This window comes from Anomalospiza imberbis, chromosome 18 (assembly GCF_031753505.1).
Source record: "Anomalospiza imberbis isolate Cuckoo-Finch-1a 21T00152 chromosome 18, ASM3175350v1, whole genome shotgun sequence".
Taxonomy (NCBI): domain Eukaryota; kingdom Metazoa; phylum Chordata; class Aves; order Passeriformes; family Viduidae; genus Anomalospiza; species Anomalospiza imberbis.
The window spans coordinates 2,033,173-2,049,667 of NC_089698.1; the positions used below are offsets into that span (position 1 = coordinate 2,033,173).

Here is a 16,495-nt window from a genome sequence, read left to right on the forward strand (position 1 = left end):
TGCTCCCTTCGTGCCTCTCCCCGTGTCCCTGTTTCCTGTCGTAGCCTCATGGGAGGCTGGCAGAGCTTTAGGTGCAAGTCAGGCAAGTGCTGCGGCTGGGAATGCTGTACATGCTTTAGCCACAGGAGCTGATCTGTTTGGAGGACATCACTCTCACTCTCTGTTTCAGTGCAAAACTCTGCTCTCTCTCACATTTTCTCTTCTGCATTCAGTGTTTAGTGGTTTGGGGAAAATAACTGGCGTGGAAGTGAAATAAGAGTCTTTCTACAGTAGATATACACAAAACAATTATTTTAATATTTATTCCTTAGGCTAAGAACAAAACCAGTGCAGAGTCAGAGATGAATCTGTTTCTCTAAAATCATCACTGTTAGGGGAGAGGAGTAAGAGCTCAGGGTGCTGGATGCATAATAAATACAGACAGCATCCTCTTTTTCTAGTAGGGTTCAGCTTGGTGCTCAGCAGAAAGAAACCCATGAGAATTTGGAGGCAAAAAGTCACTTCCAAAGTTCATTTTGCATCTGGACGTGCCCTTCTGGGTTATACCTGTGGCACCTGCACGTACAGAGGGTCGTGCCGCTTTTGATAACCCATAATTTTTTTCAGCATGTTGCACTGCCTTGGCTCGCTTGGATTTCTCAGTGTTTTGATTTCTTAGCACAGAGTAACACGGTTAAGTTGGAATTGGGTCAGATTTAGCTAAATTTGGGGGAGATGGGTAAAGAGGGCCCAGTAACATGCTCCTGCCTGTTTTTGTTTTTCACACTGCTGATGGCTTCCAAAATGGAGAAGCAGTTCTGCTCTCCAATAATACGCTGTTTAAAAATGTATCTTGGTTTTTCTGTATCACTAAAAAAAAGCCCAACTGCAAACCTTGGTGTCTGCTGTACCACATGCCTGGTCTGGTGTGGTCACCCAGGCTTCTGCCTTTGGCTTACAAGTGTTTCAAAGTCCCCAAACTTTATTTTTATGTTGACAATCACGTGAATGTGGGTAAATGTTAATCAAAGTTGTCAGGGGATGTTACACATCCACATGCTTACCATGGTACCTCATTTTCAACCTCAATGGTGATGTTTTGGCATGCTATAAAAAGAAACTCTTTTAATAACTTACATTTCATCCCTTTTCCCCTTAACATCCAAAAAATAGTACTTCTGCAAAAATTATACTATGTAGTAATTACAGCTAAAAATACTGCTTCAGTTCAGTTGACATCTTGTGCCAGAATGCTGGGACATAGTCATTGAAAATTTTTGAGGGCATCTGGGGATGCAGAAAGGGTGGGGGGGAGGAGTCTTTGAAGAAATTGTAAAGAAATTTTCAATCCAGTGTAATTAGTGGGGTGATTTTGATTGGGTACCATTGGGGCTGGGGAAGTGTTAGTCTGTTTTTCAGAGCCAACTGCGGTTCCTCTGCGTCTTTAAGCTCTACACTTTAAAATCCGTTCTCTGTGGGCTTTGCTGGTTCACCTTAGTGGTCTGAGGAGCTGCCGTAACACAGTTCCTGCTGGGTTGTAAGAGGAGCCTTTGAGTGGTGGTCGCTCACCTGAGGGTTCCAGGGCCAAGACCCTGCAGCAGGTTGGGTTGGTCATTGGTGCCCTCCCCAAAAAATAGCTGTGTCTCTTCCTGGTGCAGAGCAGAGCCTGGATGAGGAGGATGGTGATGGCAGCCGTGGCTGCAGCTGAGTCCCCTTGGCAGGCTCAGTGCCTTGGCTTTGTTCCTGGGCTGGGATTGATGGTTTCAAGCAGAGGCAGCTGGCTCTCGGCATGAGGGGCTGGGAGGAGGGAGACCAAGGCAAACAGCATCCACAACACGGCGCAGGGGTGAGTAGAGGGAAGCGCAGGGCTGTGCTGTGTCTGAGAGGAAGACCCTCGCTGTGGTTCCGTGCCTGACAGCCCAGCTGGCACTCAGGGATGGTGGGCACATGACACTCCTCCCCTTGAAGCAAGTGTCGGCAGAGGGGAGCCCTTCCAATCCGCCGCTGCTTCGGGAGTTCAGAGGAAGCAGCCTGTCTGCTCTTGGTTGTGGTGGCTGAAGCGCTTCCAGGATCTGCTCCTTAAGGATATCAGCTTGCAAGTCTGGTGCAAGTGGGATGTGGCAGGCTGACAGCGCTGGAGACTGAGCCTGTGTGCATTCCCAGGTGGACATCCCAGCCCTGCCATCACCGTGCCTTGCACTCATCCAGGGCACTGCCTGCAGCTGCAGTGGGGTGCAGCCCTCGTGCCACTCGGTCCCAGTTCCTCCAAGCCCACCTGCCTGGTGAGTGAGTGCTGTTTGCCCTCCTGTCCTGGAAACTGCAGGGATTCACTTTACTCCATGTGCTGGTTTTGGGGTGTTATCCCCTATTTTGGCTTTACCTTCCCTTTGGACAGATCTCTAAAGCCTCTGCAGGTTGTCTTTACACATGGCATCGGGGGCTTGACCCTGGGAATGCTCAAAATCCCACAGAAATCATTTGGGCCTGCTTGGATGGTCTTCCTAGAGCTGGGCATGTTTTCAGTCTCTCCTGGCTGCAGTTTTGCTGTGGGCATCAGGATGGTGGTTAGTTGTGATTCAGTGGAAAGGAAACGAGAGGTGAAGCACAATGGGCACAATGTGTTAAGGATTAATCAAGTGTTGTTGGCAAAAAGAGTGGTAATTGCTGGAAGGAATGGAATGCTGAGATGGCCCCGCATTTTGGGGCTTCCCAAGAAGCTTGTTGGGAAGCTGCAGACTGCCCTTCTCCATGTCAGAATTAAAAGTTGTCATCACCCCTTGGTGGCTGGGCAAAGAATTGAACTCCCTGTGCAGCAATTCTGGCTGGAAGAAGGAAGGAAAACCTGAACCACACTGAATCTCTTGCTGTAGGGAAAATTGGCTCTGCCTGTCTTTGCAGGGATGTGCTGCTTTCCGTGATGGCTTTTTTGGTAGCAGGCTTTTTCTTGGAAGGATCCACAGACTTCCCCTTAGCTTGTTCAGTTGGCTGTGCCAACTGGTCTGCAGGAGTGAAGAGAAGTATTTCAGGATCTGCTGTTGGTACAAGTCGTACCATGAATACTTGCAGTGGAATGTCCTGGCAAGGTGACAAGGATTAGGGCTTTTTTCCCTCTTCTATATATATTTTGGTCCTCAGAAGAAGTGAGAAAAACTGGGTTGAGTGTTAAATGGCAGGTGCCAGAGGGTGAAGGATCTGAAAAACGAAGGAACTGGATTTTTCTAACTTTTCATATGTGTTAGGATTTTACAGCAAGGTTCTGTATTAATGCAGGAATGCTGGGGTGGATACTTCTCTCTGCTTCTCTGGCAGAAAATGTGGCTGTAAATAAATGGAATAAATGGTATGTGTGTTAACACAGTGTATTCCACCTTTATCCAGAATGAGTCACTATTTTCACAGAAGATTATTTTCCCAGTTCAGGAGCCCGTGCTCCTCTTTCGGAGCCGTTCTGCTTAGCAGGTACAAGGAGTCTGAAGAGCCTGCCCAGTGTCGATCTGCAGGGACATTTAGGATACATTAAACAGCTGCTGAGTTTCTGCAGCCACCTGAGGTAGCCATGTGCAGTGGGGCACATGGAGAGCAGGCAGGATCACTGTGCCTCTTGCTGGGATTAATCCTGCTGGCCCAGGAGCCCAGGGAGGGCTGGGAAGCTGGGGCAGCGTGCGTGGTGCTGGAAATCACACGCGGCTCTCGGTCTTCATCTGTGCTGGGCCAAATGGCACCAGCTGCTCCCAAGGTAACAGCACGACCAATTTGGTTTTATTTATGGTTTTTAATTAAGTTTCCATTTTTAAAGGTGATCCTTTTCTCAGGAGTGAGCGGCGGTGAGGCTGAAAATCCCCACAGCCATATATCTGTGTCTCTCACACTGGAAATGATGTACCAGGAGCTGCAGTTTTTTCTTCCCCATAATTGAACGCAGGAAAACAACATCTGGAGAGGGCAGATGCTGGTGTGGAGGCACTTGGGGACAAGCCTTACCTTGCAAGCTCTGGTGTGGGCTGCCTGGCGTATCTGTGGATGGACATGGAGGATGACCAAGGGCATGGGATGTCTCTGAAGCCATTGGTTCAGGATGTTCCAGCCACCCAGGAGGGCTTTACTGGCAGGCTGCAGTTTTGGCTGCCTGGAGAAAGCATGTGGGGACCTTGTGGAGAGAGACAAATATTCCTTCTCTTCCTCTCGAGTGAGGCAGTGCCATTGTGTTAAAGCTTCTGCTGGTCCTGTCCATGAATAATTCAGGCTCTGTGTATGGGGATCTTCAATATGCAAGTTTAAATAAAGCAGCTGCTCTTATCTAAATTGCAGTTGGCTTGGAAGAAGGTGGCTGAGGGGTTGTGCAGGGCAGCCAAGCCACTGCTCCCTGCCCTTGTGTGGGAATGCACAGCCCCAGCATCCTGAGGATGCATGTGGGTGCTTGGTCAGAGCTCCTGAGGACCTGGGAGTCCTTCAGCTGGGCCACATGATGAGCTGAGCATCCTGCTCCAGGCTGTCCCACACCTTTGGCTTGGGAAGACTCCGTCCTGCTGCTGGCAGACTTGGCTGAGGGCGTGGGAGCAGCTCCATCTTCCCGCCCAGACATGCAGCTCTTCCCGTCAAGTCACGATGGTTTATCTCCTCCCCACCTACATGACAAAGGGAATATATCAGCTGGTCCTGGACGTGTTTCTGTAGGTGCCTGGTGGCAGGTCTGCTCCTACAAAGCCTCCAGTTTCTCTCTTTAACAGGTCCCAATTTGCCCAGTCTCACACTCTGGTCTCATTAGCTGTAAAGGGGTTATTGAAACCTCTGACAAATCTTAGCATCGGCTATAAATAATTCACTTCAACACCAGTGGTTTTCTATATTACTGTTTCTCAAAAGCATTTTATTGTCTGTCTGTACCTGTGGGGGTTGGATACTCTTTTTTAGAACTTTTTTTTTTCTGTGTAGAGAATTTCCCACCAAACCATCTCAGCTGGAGGAAATAAACAACCTCAACGAGGCCATCGTTTGTCTTGGTTCTGGTTCCAGGAGACACTGAGAATCAGTTTTCCAGCGTGGTTATGATGTTTGGCCCCATGGTGTAGGGAACAGTATTTGCAGATGGGAGCAACTCTTAAGAGTGTGCTCTTGCTGGGAAGTTGGTGGGAGCTGGCTCGGAATCGCTGCCGATGTTCTGAGCCCTCGGTGCAGGAGGCTTCGGGAAGTCAAGCTTTGTTTGCTGGATGTTGCAGAACAGCCATCATTCCTCCTGCAGCCGCCTTCTGCTCTGCTGAGGGAGAAATGGGAAGGTCTGAAGAGCCAGGAGAGGGTTGTGCTGCTCTGAGGGGCCAGACAGTGGGTTTTTGGGGAGGGAGAGTCTTTGGCCTCCTGAAAAGGTCGTGCTTGCCCATTTCCCAGTGATTTGGCTTCAGGAAAGTACAAGTAATATCCCTCATGCTAAGATCTCATGAAGACTGCTCCTACAGGTCCCAATCAAGGGCAGCTCAGGATATCTCATCTGATCCTCTCTCCCCAGCTCTCAGCTTAATGACTGGACTCAAAGATTTTAGAGGTCTTTTCCAGCCTTAAGGATTCTTTGATTCCTTGATACCCAGCTACTGGACAACCCGTGCTTTCAGCTGATCCTGTACACTTGCTGGGGCGAGCTGCAGATACCCCACACTGCTGTAGGATTTTATCTGGTCCTGCCTTCCTTCCACCCTGTGAGTCTGCTGAGGAGTCTGCCCCGGTGAATGAGTAACACAGCTCTGCAGCTGGGAGGGTGCGATTCGTTGGTCGGGTTAGTAATAAACCAAAGGTCTCATCTTGGGTTATCTTGGTCTTCTGGACCTACCCTGAGCAGAGATGTGTGGGGGTGGTTGAAGTTGGGCAAACCCTGGGCAGCCAGCCTTGTGTGTCAGCACATCTCAGGCTGCTCTGCTTCTCTGAAGTATTCAGTGTTTGTGGTGAAGGACTCAGCTGAAGACTAACCTGTCCCGCTTCATAATTAATGCTGGCATTTGCTTTGCTTCATTTAATTATGCACAACTCACATGCAATTAAAAACACTCTTTTCCTTCAGCAAAGTAGGAATCTCTGGAATAAACCAGATGGGTGGGAGCTATTTGGAAAATGCAGCGAACCCCAAGCTCGGTGTAAGAGGAGGGTTTTTCAGGCAGAGTCATTTTTTTACCGACAGCTGCGTTGTCGCTGTATAAAAGTCTGTTGTAAAGAGCTTGCTGCAGGTGGGGATGTGAAGAGTGAAAGGTGTGAAGGCTTCAAGCAAAAGCATTTGTGTTTGCAGCCAGGACAGGCTGAGCGGGTTGTGTTGGGCAAAGTAATCTCGGGAGCGGCTGGAAATTCCAGTGGATAAAGTTAATAGCTGTTCCAGTGGATGTGGAAATGGAAATAAAATAGCACCTTATAACATTGCAGCTGCTTTCCCTGGCGTGGCCCCTGCCTCGCTGTGAGTAACCGCCTTTGTAAAGCTCAGTGGTGCTCTTATCTTCAGAATCCTTGGCTTTTTTCTGAGTGGAGCAGTTGTGTGGAGTTCCTGACAACTGCAGAGGTCTTGGAGCCATCCTTTGTCAATTAGCAGCTTCTTGGTAATATGGCCTTAAAAAGGGGGAAGAAGGGAAAATAAATACATCTGATTTTTAGTGGCCTCAATAGAGCAGGGCCTTGGGTGTTGGAATATTTCAGCACCTGCCCAGCTCAACAGTTGCTTATTGTTCCTGGGTTTTACAGCAGAGCCTGAAATGCTGGCATGCAGCTGAGGGCAGGCAGGGATTGCATGAAGGGCTGGGACCAGACAGCAGAGACAGCAGGAAACCTGAGAGGTACCAGGAGAGATTTCTGGGCTTGCTGAGAAAAGTTGAGGATCCTTCAGCATGGAAGTGTTTGCAGGTGAAGCGAGCTGTGCTTCCATGCCAGATTGCAGGGCTGTTCAGCTCTGGAGGGTTTGCTGTGTGAGCTGTACATTCCGTCTGGGATGTTGGAGCACCAAAGGCAGTGCTGGAGCCTTCCCATTCTCCTGTCCCCTTTTTGCTGGGAGGAGGAAGAGGATGAGCCAGATTCTGTTTCTGTGTGTCAGCAGCAAAGCTGCTGCCCTATCCCAACGCCAAACCCACGGCAGCAGAGCTTGGCATGCATGTGCTTTGTGCCTGCTGTTGATGTTTAATTAAAAAACAACCCTCCCAGTTTTATCTTGATTCCCTGGGGCTGGGTTAAGGTGTCCATGCTGCTGCAGGGGAGGGCATAGGGCAGTGCTCAGGGTGGCGGCCCTGAGAGTTTGGATTTCTGCAAAATCCTCTCCCTGGATGTGAGCCAGAGCCATTACAGCTTCAGGGCACTCTGGATCCTTTGTGCCATCTTCTCTGAGATTTTTAATGTCAGCAGTTGCAGTTTGTGGGTGGGGGGGCAAACGATGCATAAGACCCCCTGTCTTCTATGCTTGTTCTTTCTCCCTCCTCTTCAAGCAGCCCCAAAGGCTGTTAAGTTTGTTAGTGTTTGGTAACTGGAGAAGACACTTTACCACCAGCTCAGGAGAATTGCAGCAATCTTGTTTAAGGGGAAAAGAAAAAAACTCATGTTTTTTCACAAGCTTTGAATCTCTTGTGCTTCATTTTATTTTTTAAGGGACACTTCTGCCTGAAGTATTAAAATACACCCTTGGAGCTGCTGCAGCAAAGCTGATCCTAGGGCACAGTAAAAGGTTTAATGTATTTTTGTAGGATCCCTTTACAATTCCCACAAGAGAATCCTGCCGAGGAAAACAGAAGTACAAAAAAAATTCAACGTTTGTTTTCAAAAAAGCAAAACGAAGCCCACTCTCCAGGTGTTACCAACTGCATCATATTTAACAGGTAAAAGGTGTTAGAGCTCGATGTGACTCGTTGGTGCAGTTGCTATCACTGGATAATGTGCCTTTACAGCCTGCCAGCTCTGTGTCAGAGACATGCAACTACATGTGGCTGGTTTCTTTCCTCCCCCATCCTGGAAAAATAAATCCCTACTGTCTAGCCACGGAGGAGTAGGCATTTTTCCCCACCATATAATCTTTGGTATTCCTATAGAAGACACCAAATATAAACACTGAGACAGGTACCTTTCACTAAATAAGCCAAACGTGGCAGAGGGGGCTCTGCCTGGTCTTGGACAGGGGAGGATTTATGGGGTAGTTTTGAGGATTTGCCAAGCTTTACCTTTTTCCAGCCCAACCCATGTGTCATGACAGGGAAGGCTCAGACCTGCAGCCTTACTCACTTTGTCCTGGTGTAGGGACAGCCACCCACTGCATTGGTGGCCCAGGAGATGACAGCAGGGCTTTCCAGGTGGCACAGCAGTGGTGCTGAGGAGGAGGGACAGCAGGCTGGCCCCTTGGGCTTGGAGGGTGGTGGTCCTGCTCCAGGACATGCACCGTGCCCAGCAGCCGAGCTCTGGGGCTGTGCCTTTGGGTCTGCAGGGACCTGAGATGTTTGAGTGCAGGGCCACCTGGCCTCCCCCCATGGATCCTTCTGGAAAACTGAGCCCTGTCCTCCTTGAGTGGTTTGCAGTCGTGGAGCGGGGAAGAGCAGAGGTAGTTTCTTTTCTAAAGGCTCCTTTCCTTTTGTCCCCAGATCTCAGGAGCTGCACCTGAGAACCGAGGGCCATTCCTACCTCTCTGACCTGACCAAGCCGTCGGAGTTGGAGTTCATTGAAAGCAAGAGGCCACGCCTGGAGCTGCTGCAGGACCCCCTGATGCGGCACTCGCCTCTCCTGAACCAGAGCCAGCAGGGGGGCACGGAGGACCTCTCAAAGGTAAGGGGCTGGGGGCCGTGCCACCAGCTGGCTGTGGGGTTTACGTTTTGGGCTTGTTAGAGCTGCCTTTGGGGCTCTGAGCTGCTGCTGAGCTCAGTGTAGCTCGTGGTTCTCAGTGCATCAAGCAGTGCTTGGAGGTACTGGATGGTTTTCCCTGAGGTGGGGTGAGCACTTTGGGGGAACAGAAGCATATCAGCTTTCCCCATAACTGCTACAGTGATGGGCTTTTTTCACTGGGCTGTTAGATGCACCAGAACAATTTGGAAGCTCCTGTAGGCTGAATTAAGGATGGTCACGTCTGGCTTTTCTGGATACGCTGCCCTGATTTGATTTTTACTTGATGCTTCTCATTTATCACATCTCTTTATTTAATATTGGTGTTTGAAGGGCTGAAATCGGTTTCTGGTGGTTCTTTAATATAATCTTCCCCAGGAAAGCCTTTCTTGTCCCAGTCTCATTTAACAAAGCAAATCGTTTACTTAAAATTGTCCCCTCTGTGCCTGGAATAAATGTTGCAAAGAGAAATCCCTTGCTTGTGTGCCTGTTTGGATTTACTTTCATCTTCTCTTGGGGTAAATTGTATTTGATTTTACCTCCAGTTTGGACGTGCTCCTGGTTGGCAGGAAAGTCTAGCTGGATAAGTGTGCTGGGGGCTCTGAGGCTGGTGCTGAGGGTTGGTGCAGCTGCAGGCTGGGCTTGGGAATTGCCCAAGCCCTCAGTGAAGTGAAAGGGAAGTCACATTCACAGCCAGGAAGATGGGGATGGTTTGCTGTATCCCTGTGGGAGCTGATTGAAATAACACAGACAAGAAAGCTCTTCCTTGGGAATGCTGGGATATTCAGACATTCCTTACCCATACAATACTGGTGGTCCCTCTGACCTCTCTTTGCTGAGAAGTACCTTTAACTCTGGAGTAGTTCAGATGCCAAGGCTCTGAAGGCTCTGAAGCATCCTCAGGGGATGTTGTTTGGGTGGCTGATGCACTGTTGTCCACCAAACAAAAAATAGCCCTCTCCAAAGATATGTGGAAACCAGGATGACTTTTCTGTCTTCACATTATTCCCACCAGCAGTTTTGTTCTGCCTATCACCAGAAAACCATGGATTGTCTCAACTATTTGGTTCTAATAGGCAGAGGTGCTCTTGAGGAATTAGTTCATCAGTTTAGGGGCTGCATTTGCTTCTCGGTCTGTGACACGTTTCCAGGAAGTACATGCATTTTATGGGGCTTAAAATATTTTTTAATGAAAGAGAGAGAGAGCTGAGAGGCAATTCAGCAAGACAAGATTATGCTTTTAGTGGAGCCATTTGTAATTTTAGAGTCTGGAAGGAAGAAGGAGAAGATGTGATGTCCTTGACTGGTGAGAGCCTGAGTGGAGCTGGGATTAGTTGCTCTAAACTAGTAGGAGCTGCTTCCAGAGTGGGTTTGATGGAGCTCAGTGCAAGACTGGACCATCTCAGTGCTGTTCAAGTGGCTGGGAGCAGAAGGCAGGTCTGGGACACAGGTACATCAGCCTTTGCAGCTTGGGAAATCGGGTTAATAGCAGTCTTTTGCTGTTAGTCCTGAGCAGTTGTCCTCAGACTAGTCTATAAACTGCTGCTGGTGGACATTAAGGTGGTGGAAAAGCTCCTGAAGCCAATGTGTGCATTGCTCTGAGCCTCAGCATGTTGGAGGAGCTGCTCTGGCTGTGGGTCCAGGGGAAATGCAAAGAGCTGAGGCTGCCCTTTGGGCACAGCTCTGGGCACTGGTAGATCTGGGCTGTGGACACAGCTAGAACTTCTTCCTGTGCCCACGCTGAGCCAGCCACAGCTGAACTCAGCACTGGGCTCTGAGCTCACCACCTAGGGCAGATGATAAAGACCTTCCTTGGAGTCTCTGTGCTGAGGGAGACGTGTGTCCCAGAGCAGTGGCACACACCTGGTGGCAGGACATGTGTCCCAGTGACCAGGGCTGGAGAGAGATATTTGCTGTTCTGTCTGTGCTGCTGACTCAGTGTCTGATGAAGTCACTCAATACTTTATCTAGGGCAGCTCTGGCAGCCGGGTGAGCTCTTTGGGTGAGATGCACCACGTGAGCCCAGTATTGCTAAACACACTGCTGGTTGTTTAGGCAGAGTATCCCAGGAGTTGTTCCCTTACCCGTTACCCCATTCCTCACTGTTGCAGTCACTGCGTGGGGAGGAGCTCGATTTACTCACTGGGGTAATAGTGCTAGGACTGGTCTTCATGGTGATTTTGCAGATGGAGCTCATTTTTGCACAGTAAGAGCTCCACAAAGCCCTCAATAAAAAGGGTAGGGGTTTGGTTACACGCTCTGGGCGCCAGCCTGGCTGTCCCAGGGGATGTAGATGTAATGGATGTTGCTCTCAGGCAGTGGATACGTCCTGGTCTCTGCTGGTTTCAGAGCAGCCCTTGAGCTGAGATGCAGAATCACGTCTGTGATGGGATATAAGTTTAGCACATCCCTGATAACCATTGATAACTGGATTTACCAACCTTCAGCCCAGAGGAGAGAAGTCAGCACCATTCCTGCACGTTTCCAGGGCCTTTGTTTAGAGCCATAATCCATGCTCTGAACACAGGCAGAACAATTGATGGGGCAACTGCTGGTAACAGGCTCAGAGTTTTTCCTCCCCTGAAGAGAAATGGATTTCTCACGTCTTTTATTCCTCACCTACCTCTCCCAAACAGGAGGAGAGCTGGGCCCCTTAAACCCTGTTCAGTATCACTGCAGCCTCACTCCAGGCAAGGCTGTAAGGAGAAGCTCTTGGATCAGTGCATTTTCCCTGCAGAAGACAGACACACTTTTGGGCAGCGTGCCTTTCAAAAGCAGCAGCTTTCAGCTAAACCTCACTTGGACAAGTAAAAGATATTACCTTTCCTTATGAACCTCACATTGCTCATATCCTCAAACACTGGTGTTTCTTTTCAAGCCGGAGGCAGAAGGTTGTTTTCTTGCCTGTTTTACCCCACTTCAACATCTCTTTCCCTGCTGTTGTGTGTTATGTTGCTTCAGTGCTGTGGTCCTGGGCTCCTGCTGCCGGATGGCCTGGAGGGCTCTGGGGAGAAATGAAACCTCCCCGTGCCCTCTGTGCCAGCTGGGGCTGATGCTTTTCCCCAGGAAGGTTCTCCCTTTATCTGGTTGACAGTAAGCAGGCCAACTAAAGCAGGGCTGTTTTTTCAGTCACTGCAAGCCTGGATGTGGGATTCACTGGAAAAGCCGCTATGATGTGGCCTCGCCAGGTGTGTTCTTGGCAGAGAGGCAGGGGCTGGTTCCCAGGACCCTCGATGGCTTCCTGCTTTCTTTCCAGTAAAGCCATGGAACTCCCCCATGTAGCAGCATCCAGGAGTGGAGCAGGCCAGGGGTGATGTGCACAATCCCTGTCCCTGCACACACGTGCACAGCTGGTGCCTCACAGGGATGGTGAGCATGGCACATCTGGTCAATCAGCGCCTGCTCTCCCCTCTCCAGAGCCAGAGCTTCATCCTGCCTCTCCCCTGCCATCTCTTCTTATTCCTGTTTTGCTTTCACTGTTCTTCTTCCCATTTTTAAGGCTGCTCTCCCACCACATATGTGGTTTGCTGCTCCTTCCTATAGGATGTGAGTCAGTTGTGATCTGCATTTAGTCCCCTGGCAAGGGCTGGCTGGCTGGCTGCACTTATAAGTGGCCTATTGCTCCAACAGGAATTCACTGCCAGGGAGCCATGTAATCCCATGGGAATGGGGCTGGGTGGAGGCTTAGGAAACCTGAACCTTGCTGCCATCTGCCCTGGCAGGCTGCTGGTCACTGGGTAAGTCCCTTCCCCTTTCCCTGTCTCAGATTTCCCCATCTGTACAGGGACAATGTCACTTCCCTCTTTTGTAAAATAATTAACAACTGTGGATGGAAAAAGGCAATTAAGAAGCCATGTGTTGTTAAGAATTGGACTCTGCTTTACATTGTGCAAAGGTTTTAATTTCTTCCCTTTCTGCATGAACATTTTTGTTTTGTTACAGACTGAAAAACGGAATAAGAAAAGTATGTGTGTGGGGGGGTAGTCTTGGAAAAAATAGCACTAAGGTCAGGAAATAGGTATGGCAAAACAGAAATTAGGGCAGAGGGTATTTTGCTTTCATGCATATCAATGCAGCTTTAAAAGCAATTAATTGAAAAAGGAGGAATTAACACATTTGAAATGCCTTTTTAATGATGCATTGAAGCCAGCAGCGTACATGCCAAATTTCACACTGGCTGCCCGTTCCAGAGCCCAATTTACAATGAACTCCTGGAAGACAGGCTGTGGGATGGAAAAGGCTCTTGGCCAGCCTGCTAACTCCTGCCCTGGCCGCAGGCTGGCAGGGCACCAAGGACAGCAGAAAGGCCTTTCGGGAGCTCAGCTTCTTCCTCGCTGCGCTGGCCAGTGCCTTGGCAGTGCTGGTCCCTGGTAGCTGCTCCATCCCTTGACAGATGCACCAGGGGAGAGGAGCAGGAGGCTCAGGTCTCTGGCAGCAGGGTTTGCCCTGGTACGGGCTGGAGGAGCAGTGCCACAGCTCCCAGCACAGATAGCTGGGCTGGCTGGTAAATCACCGGTTGCGTTTCTGCTCCGTGGCTTTGTTATGGGAATATTGATCTGTTGCTGGGATTAACCTCTCAGAGTTTCCAGTGGGCTGGTCTCGCAGTTATTAATGAAACTGGCTGGAACTTGTGTTGACCTTGGCAGAGGCCCCAGTTGGCTTGGAGGTAACTGGCAAAAGCATAATCTCTAATTGAGTAATCCAGGGCTGGGGGAAGGGAGCGGAGGGGGCGGACACGCAGCAGTGCTTTGAACCGGGGGAGCCGTGCTGCTCCGACGGGATGCGTGGGAGTGGAGGGCTCAGCACGGCGGTCGCCGAGGGAATTAGCAGGCACAGCCAGGCAGCAGCTCGGTTCCGGCACCCCAGGCTCCCTCCCGTAGGAAACAGCCCGGAATTCCAGCGCCTCCCCGTGATTTATTGCTGTGGAACAATAGCGCAGAGGGGCTGGAGAATGGAACAAGCTGCGAGCGTCGGCAGTCCCTGCATGTGTGTCCTCCCATAGCCTCAGAGTTTGCAGCGGGATCACTCTGGGCTCTCCCTTCCCCACGGGAGCTTGTTTTTCACTTGAGCAAAAGAGCTCCGGGCTTGTTTCCTGGGCTTTTGCGGAATGTCTGCAAGCGAGGACCGAGGGACAGCGTGGGTCTGGTTTGCCCAGCCGTGCATCTCTGCTGGGAGAGGAGGAGATGCTTCCTTGGCCAGCTGTGGCTGTGCCCACATCTGCTGGGGAGGGCTGGCTGCCAGCAAGCCCTGCAGGACGCCCAGGCAGAGGGATCCTGTGGAGCTGTGGTAGCACCCATGCACAGGGGACACACCAATGCTGCCAGCACCCTCTTGCTCCATCCCAGTTATCCAGAACCCAAGTGAGATGCAGAGACCTGTGCCAGTGCCTGGCTTGACCAGCCCTGTGGGAAACGAAATTCCTCAAACAGTCTGCCATGATAAGAACTTCTTGTCCTGAGGACTGTGGGGTTCTCCACACACTGTGTGGCCTCCCCTCTGCTTCTTGGAGGAGTGGACTTCTGTAGAAGTAGCTCTAACCTCAGATCTGAGCAGTGAAATGAAACAATTCTAGCGGGTACAAACACACCTACGTCTTTCCTGCTTTTGTCCTCCTTCCCCTGCGGAGCACAGCAGTTCTTGTTAACTCTCCTTGCAGCTGGGCTCTCCCTCTGAAGCTGAGCCAGTGGAACTGGGTGCCCATCAGGAGTGAGTGGCGTGGGGTTGTTGAGTCCAGCAGCTCGAGTGGAGCTGGGGTTGTGGAGTCAGGAGGATCCTGCTGTGACGTGTTTGACACCCACCCATCTGCCATGTGCTTGCTCACACTGTCGCCTTGTGCCTGATAAAAATCTGGTTGCAAAAAAAACCTATTTGGTGGGGTGGGGAATTTACGTTAGGGGAGCAATGATTCAAAGCTATTTCTGGGAAGATGAGGGACGTGTTGGCATTCTCTGTCATTCCAAGCATATTTAAAAGCTGAAATATTTGCGTTGTTCACGTTGCCACAGCACAAACACTTCTGGCTGGATTTCCCCCCCTGCTTTCCTCCCTGCTCCGAAGATAATTTCTAAATCATGGGAGGATGGGATGGGTGTCAGTGTGTCAAGCCCTGCTCAGCTGCACGTGAACACACACCTTTGGGAGCATGTGCCTGTGGTGTGCAAGCAGAGTGGCTCTCCTGGAATGCTTGGCAGTCCAGTCCATTGCCCACTGTTCCAGGATGGCTGCAGGGGGTGGTCAGCAGCCTGTGCCATGCACCAGTGTGGACAGCAAGCCAGGGCAACAGCCTGAGGAGTTTTGTATCTGGAATCTGTGTCCCATGCATGGATTTGTGCTGGTTTCATTTGAAAAACAGATGCTTTTGGGTGTTGCATAGTCCTTGTGAGATGTTTGACTCCTCCATCTGGACCTGGGCTGAGGGGCGAAGGAAAGGAGCACCATGATTGCAAGACAACTGGTTTTATTCCATTTCTCAGCTGAAGGTCCTGTGGCCAAAGAACTGAATTATGGTCTGAGAGACTCGGGTATGGCAGGAAAAGCCCTCATGGACTGTAGAAACATTCCAGAGGCAGGATGTAAAAACCTTTGACCCTTCCCTGAGCTGCCTGCAGCCTGGCTCTCCCCTGCCCTGTGTGCTCCAGCCTGCAGTGGTCCTCGAGCCACAGACAGCAGGGCAAAGGCTCAGTGCAGCTGGAAAACCAACAGGAGAACTGATGGTGCCTCAAGCAGAGGTTGTTTCACACTTCTTCAGCTCGTTTGTGGTGATCGACATCCCAAACAACCTTTTAAATTGCCTTTCAAGCCACAGCGGTGGCAAAGGATGGTGTGATAAGGCTGACTGCTTCTCGGGAACCTGCTTCATCATTTACATAATTGGACTTTTCTGTTCCACTCAGTCAATATTAGGAGGCTCAAGCAGTGCGACATCTCACCTGATCTGCTGGAGGGAGAGAAAGTCCCCTGACTTTGTGTGCCTCACCCCTGTAATTGGAAGAAATATTTCTGGTTCTGTGCTTGCAGTAGGCAGTGTGCTGTGTGCATTCATGGAGAGTTTTCTTCTCCATCTAGGAAGTGTTTGTACATGCTGTACGTATCTATTTCATCTGATAGCAAGAATTCTAATGTGCCCTCTTTTGTCCTGGAAATGCAGGAGAGAGGGGAGCTAGTTTGCTACTTTGTCAGTTGTCGGGTGGGACTTAGGAAATAGTGTTGGTATGGCAGGAACTGATGCTGAGATGGTGCAGAGCATCAGATGCAGAGCATCATGCAGAGCATGAGGATGGTGTAGGGTGAGGACAGCTGTGCCAGCCACCATTTTTGCCCATGCTCAACCGATTGTGTTCATTTGTGTTGAAAAGAACCCCTCTCCTGGAATGAAAGTCAAGGGAAGAGTTTGGCCCTGGTAACAAGAAGGACATCCCAGCTGCTTTGCCCCCAGCCTTGCAGTCTCTTCCTGATCTGTTTTCTTCTTTCCCCTCATGTTCTGGGAGGGGGCGTGGGTGCTGCTGAGCAAGGAACGTTCCTCCAGCTCCCACCAGATCCAGGCACACCTCGGGACGGGTTGTGTGTGATCTCTCCAGTTAGTGCAGGTGACCAAGCAGCAGGAGGTTGTTACCAATTTGCAAGCACATACGTCTCACAGATGAACTGCTCCTCCCTCCTTGTTCAGCATCCCTGCGTGCCCCTCCTACCCAAGGGTCTT

General features: G+C 50.3%; 1 protein-coding gene across 9 annotated transcripts in view; it reads left to right on the forward strand.

Annotated features, from left to right (window-relative positions):
- Nucleotides 1–16,495, forward strand: part of NCOR2 (nuclear receptor corepressor 2) — a 229,749-nt gene that overhangs the window by 83,721 nt on the left and 129,533 nt on the right. For all 9 annotated transcript variants that reach the window (XM_068208356.1, XM_068208364.1, XM_068208365.1 and 6 more), the window contains exon 4: nt 8,562–8,742. In XM_068208356.1, coding sequence (XP_068064457.1) covers nt 8,562–8,742 — 181 coding nt within the window. The remainder of the gene's footprint in view (nt 1–8,561; nt 8,743–16,495) is intronic.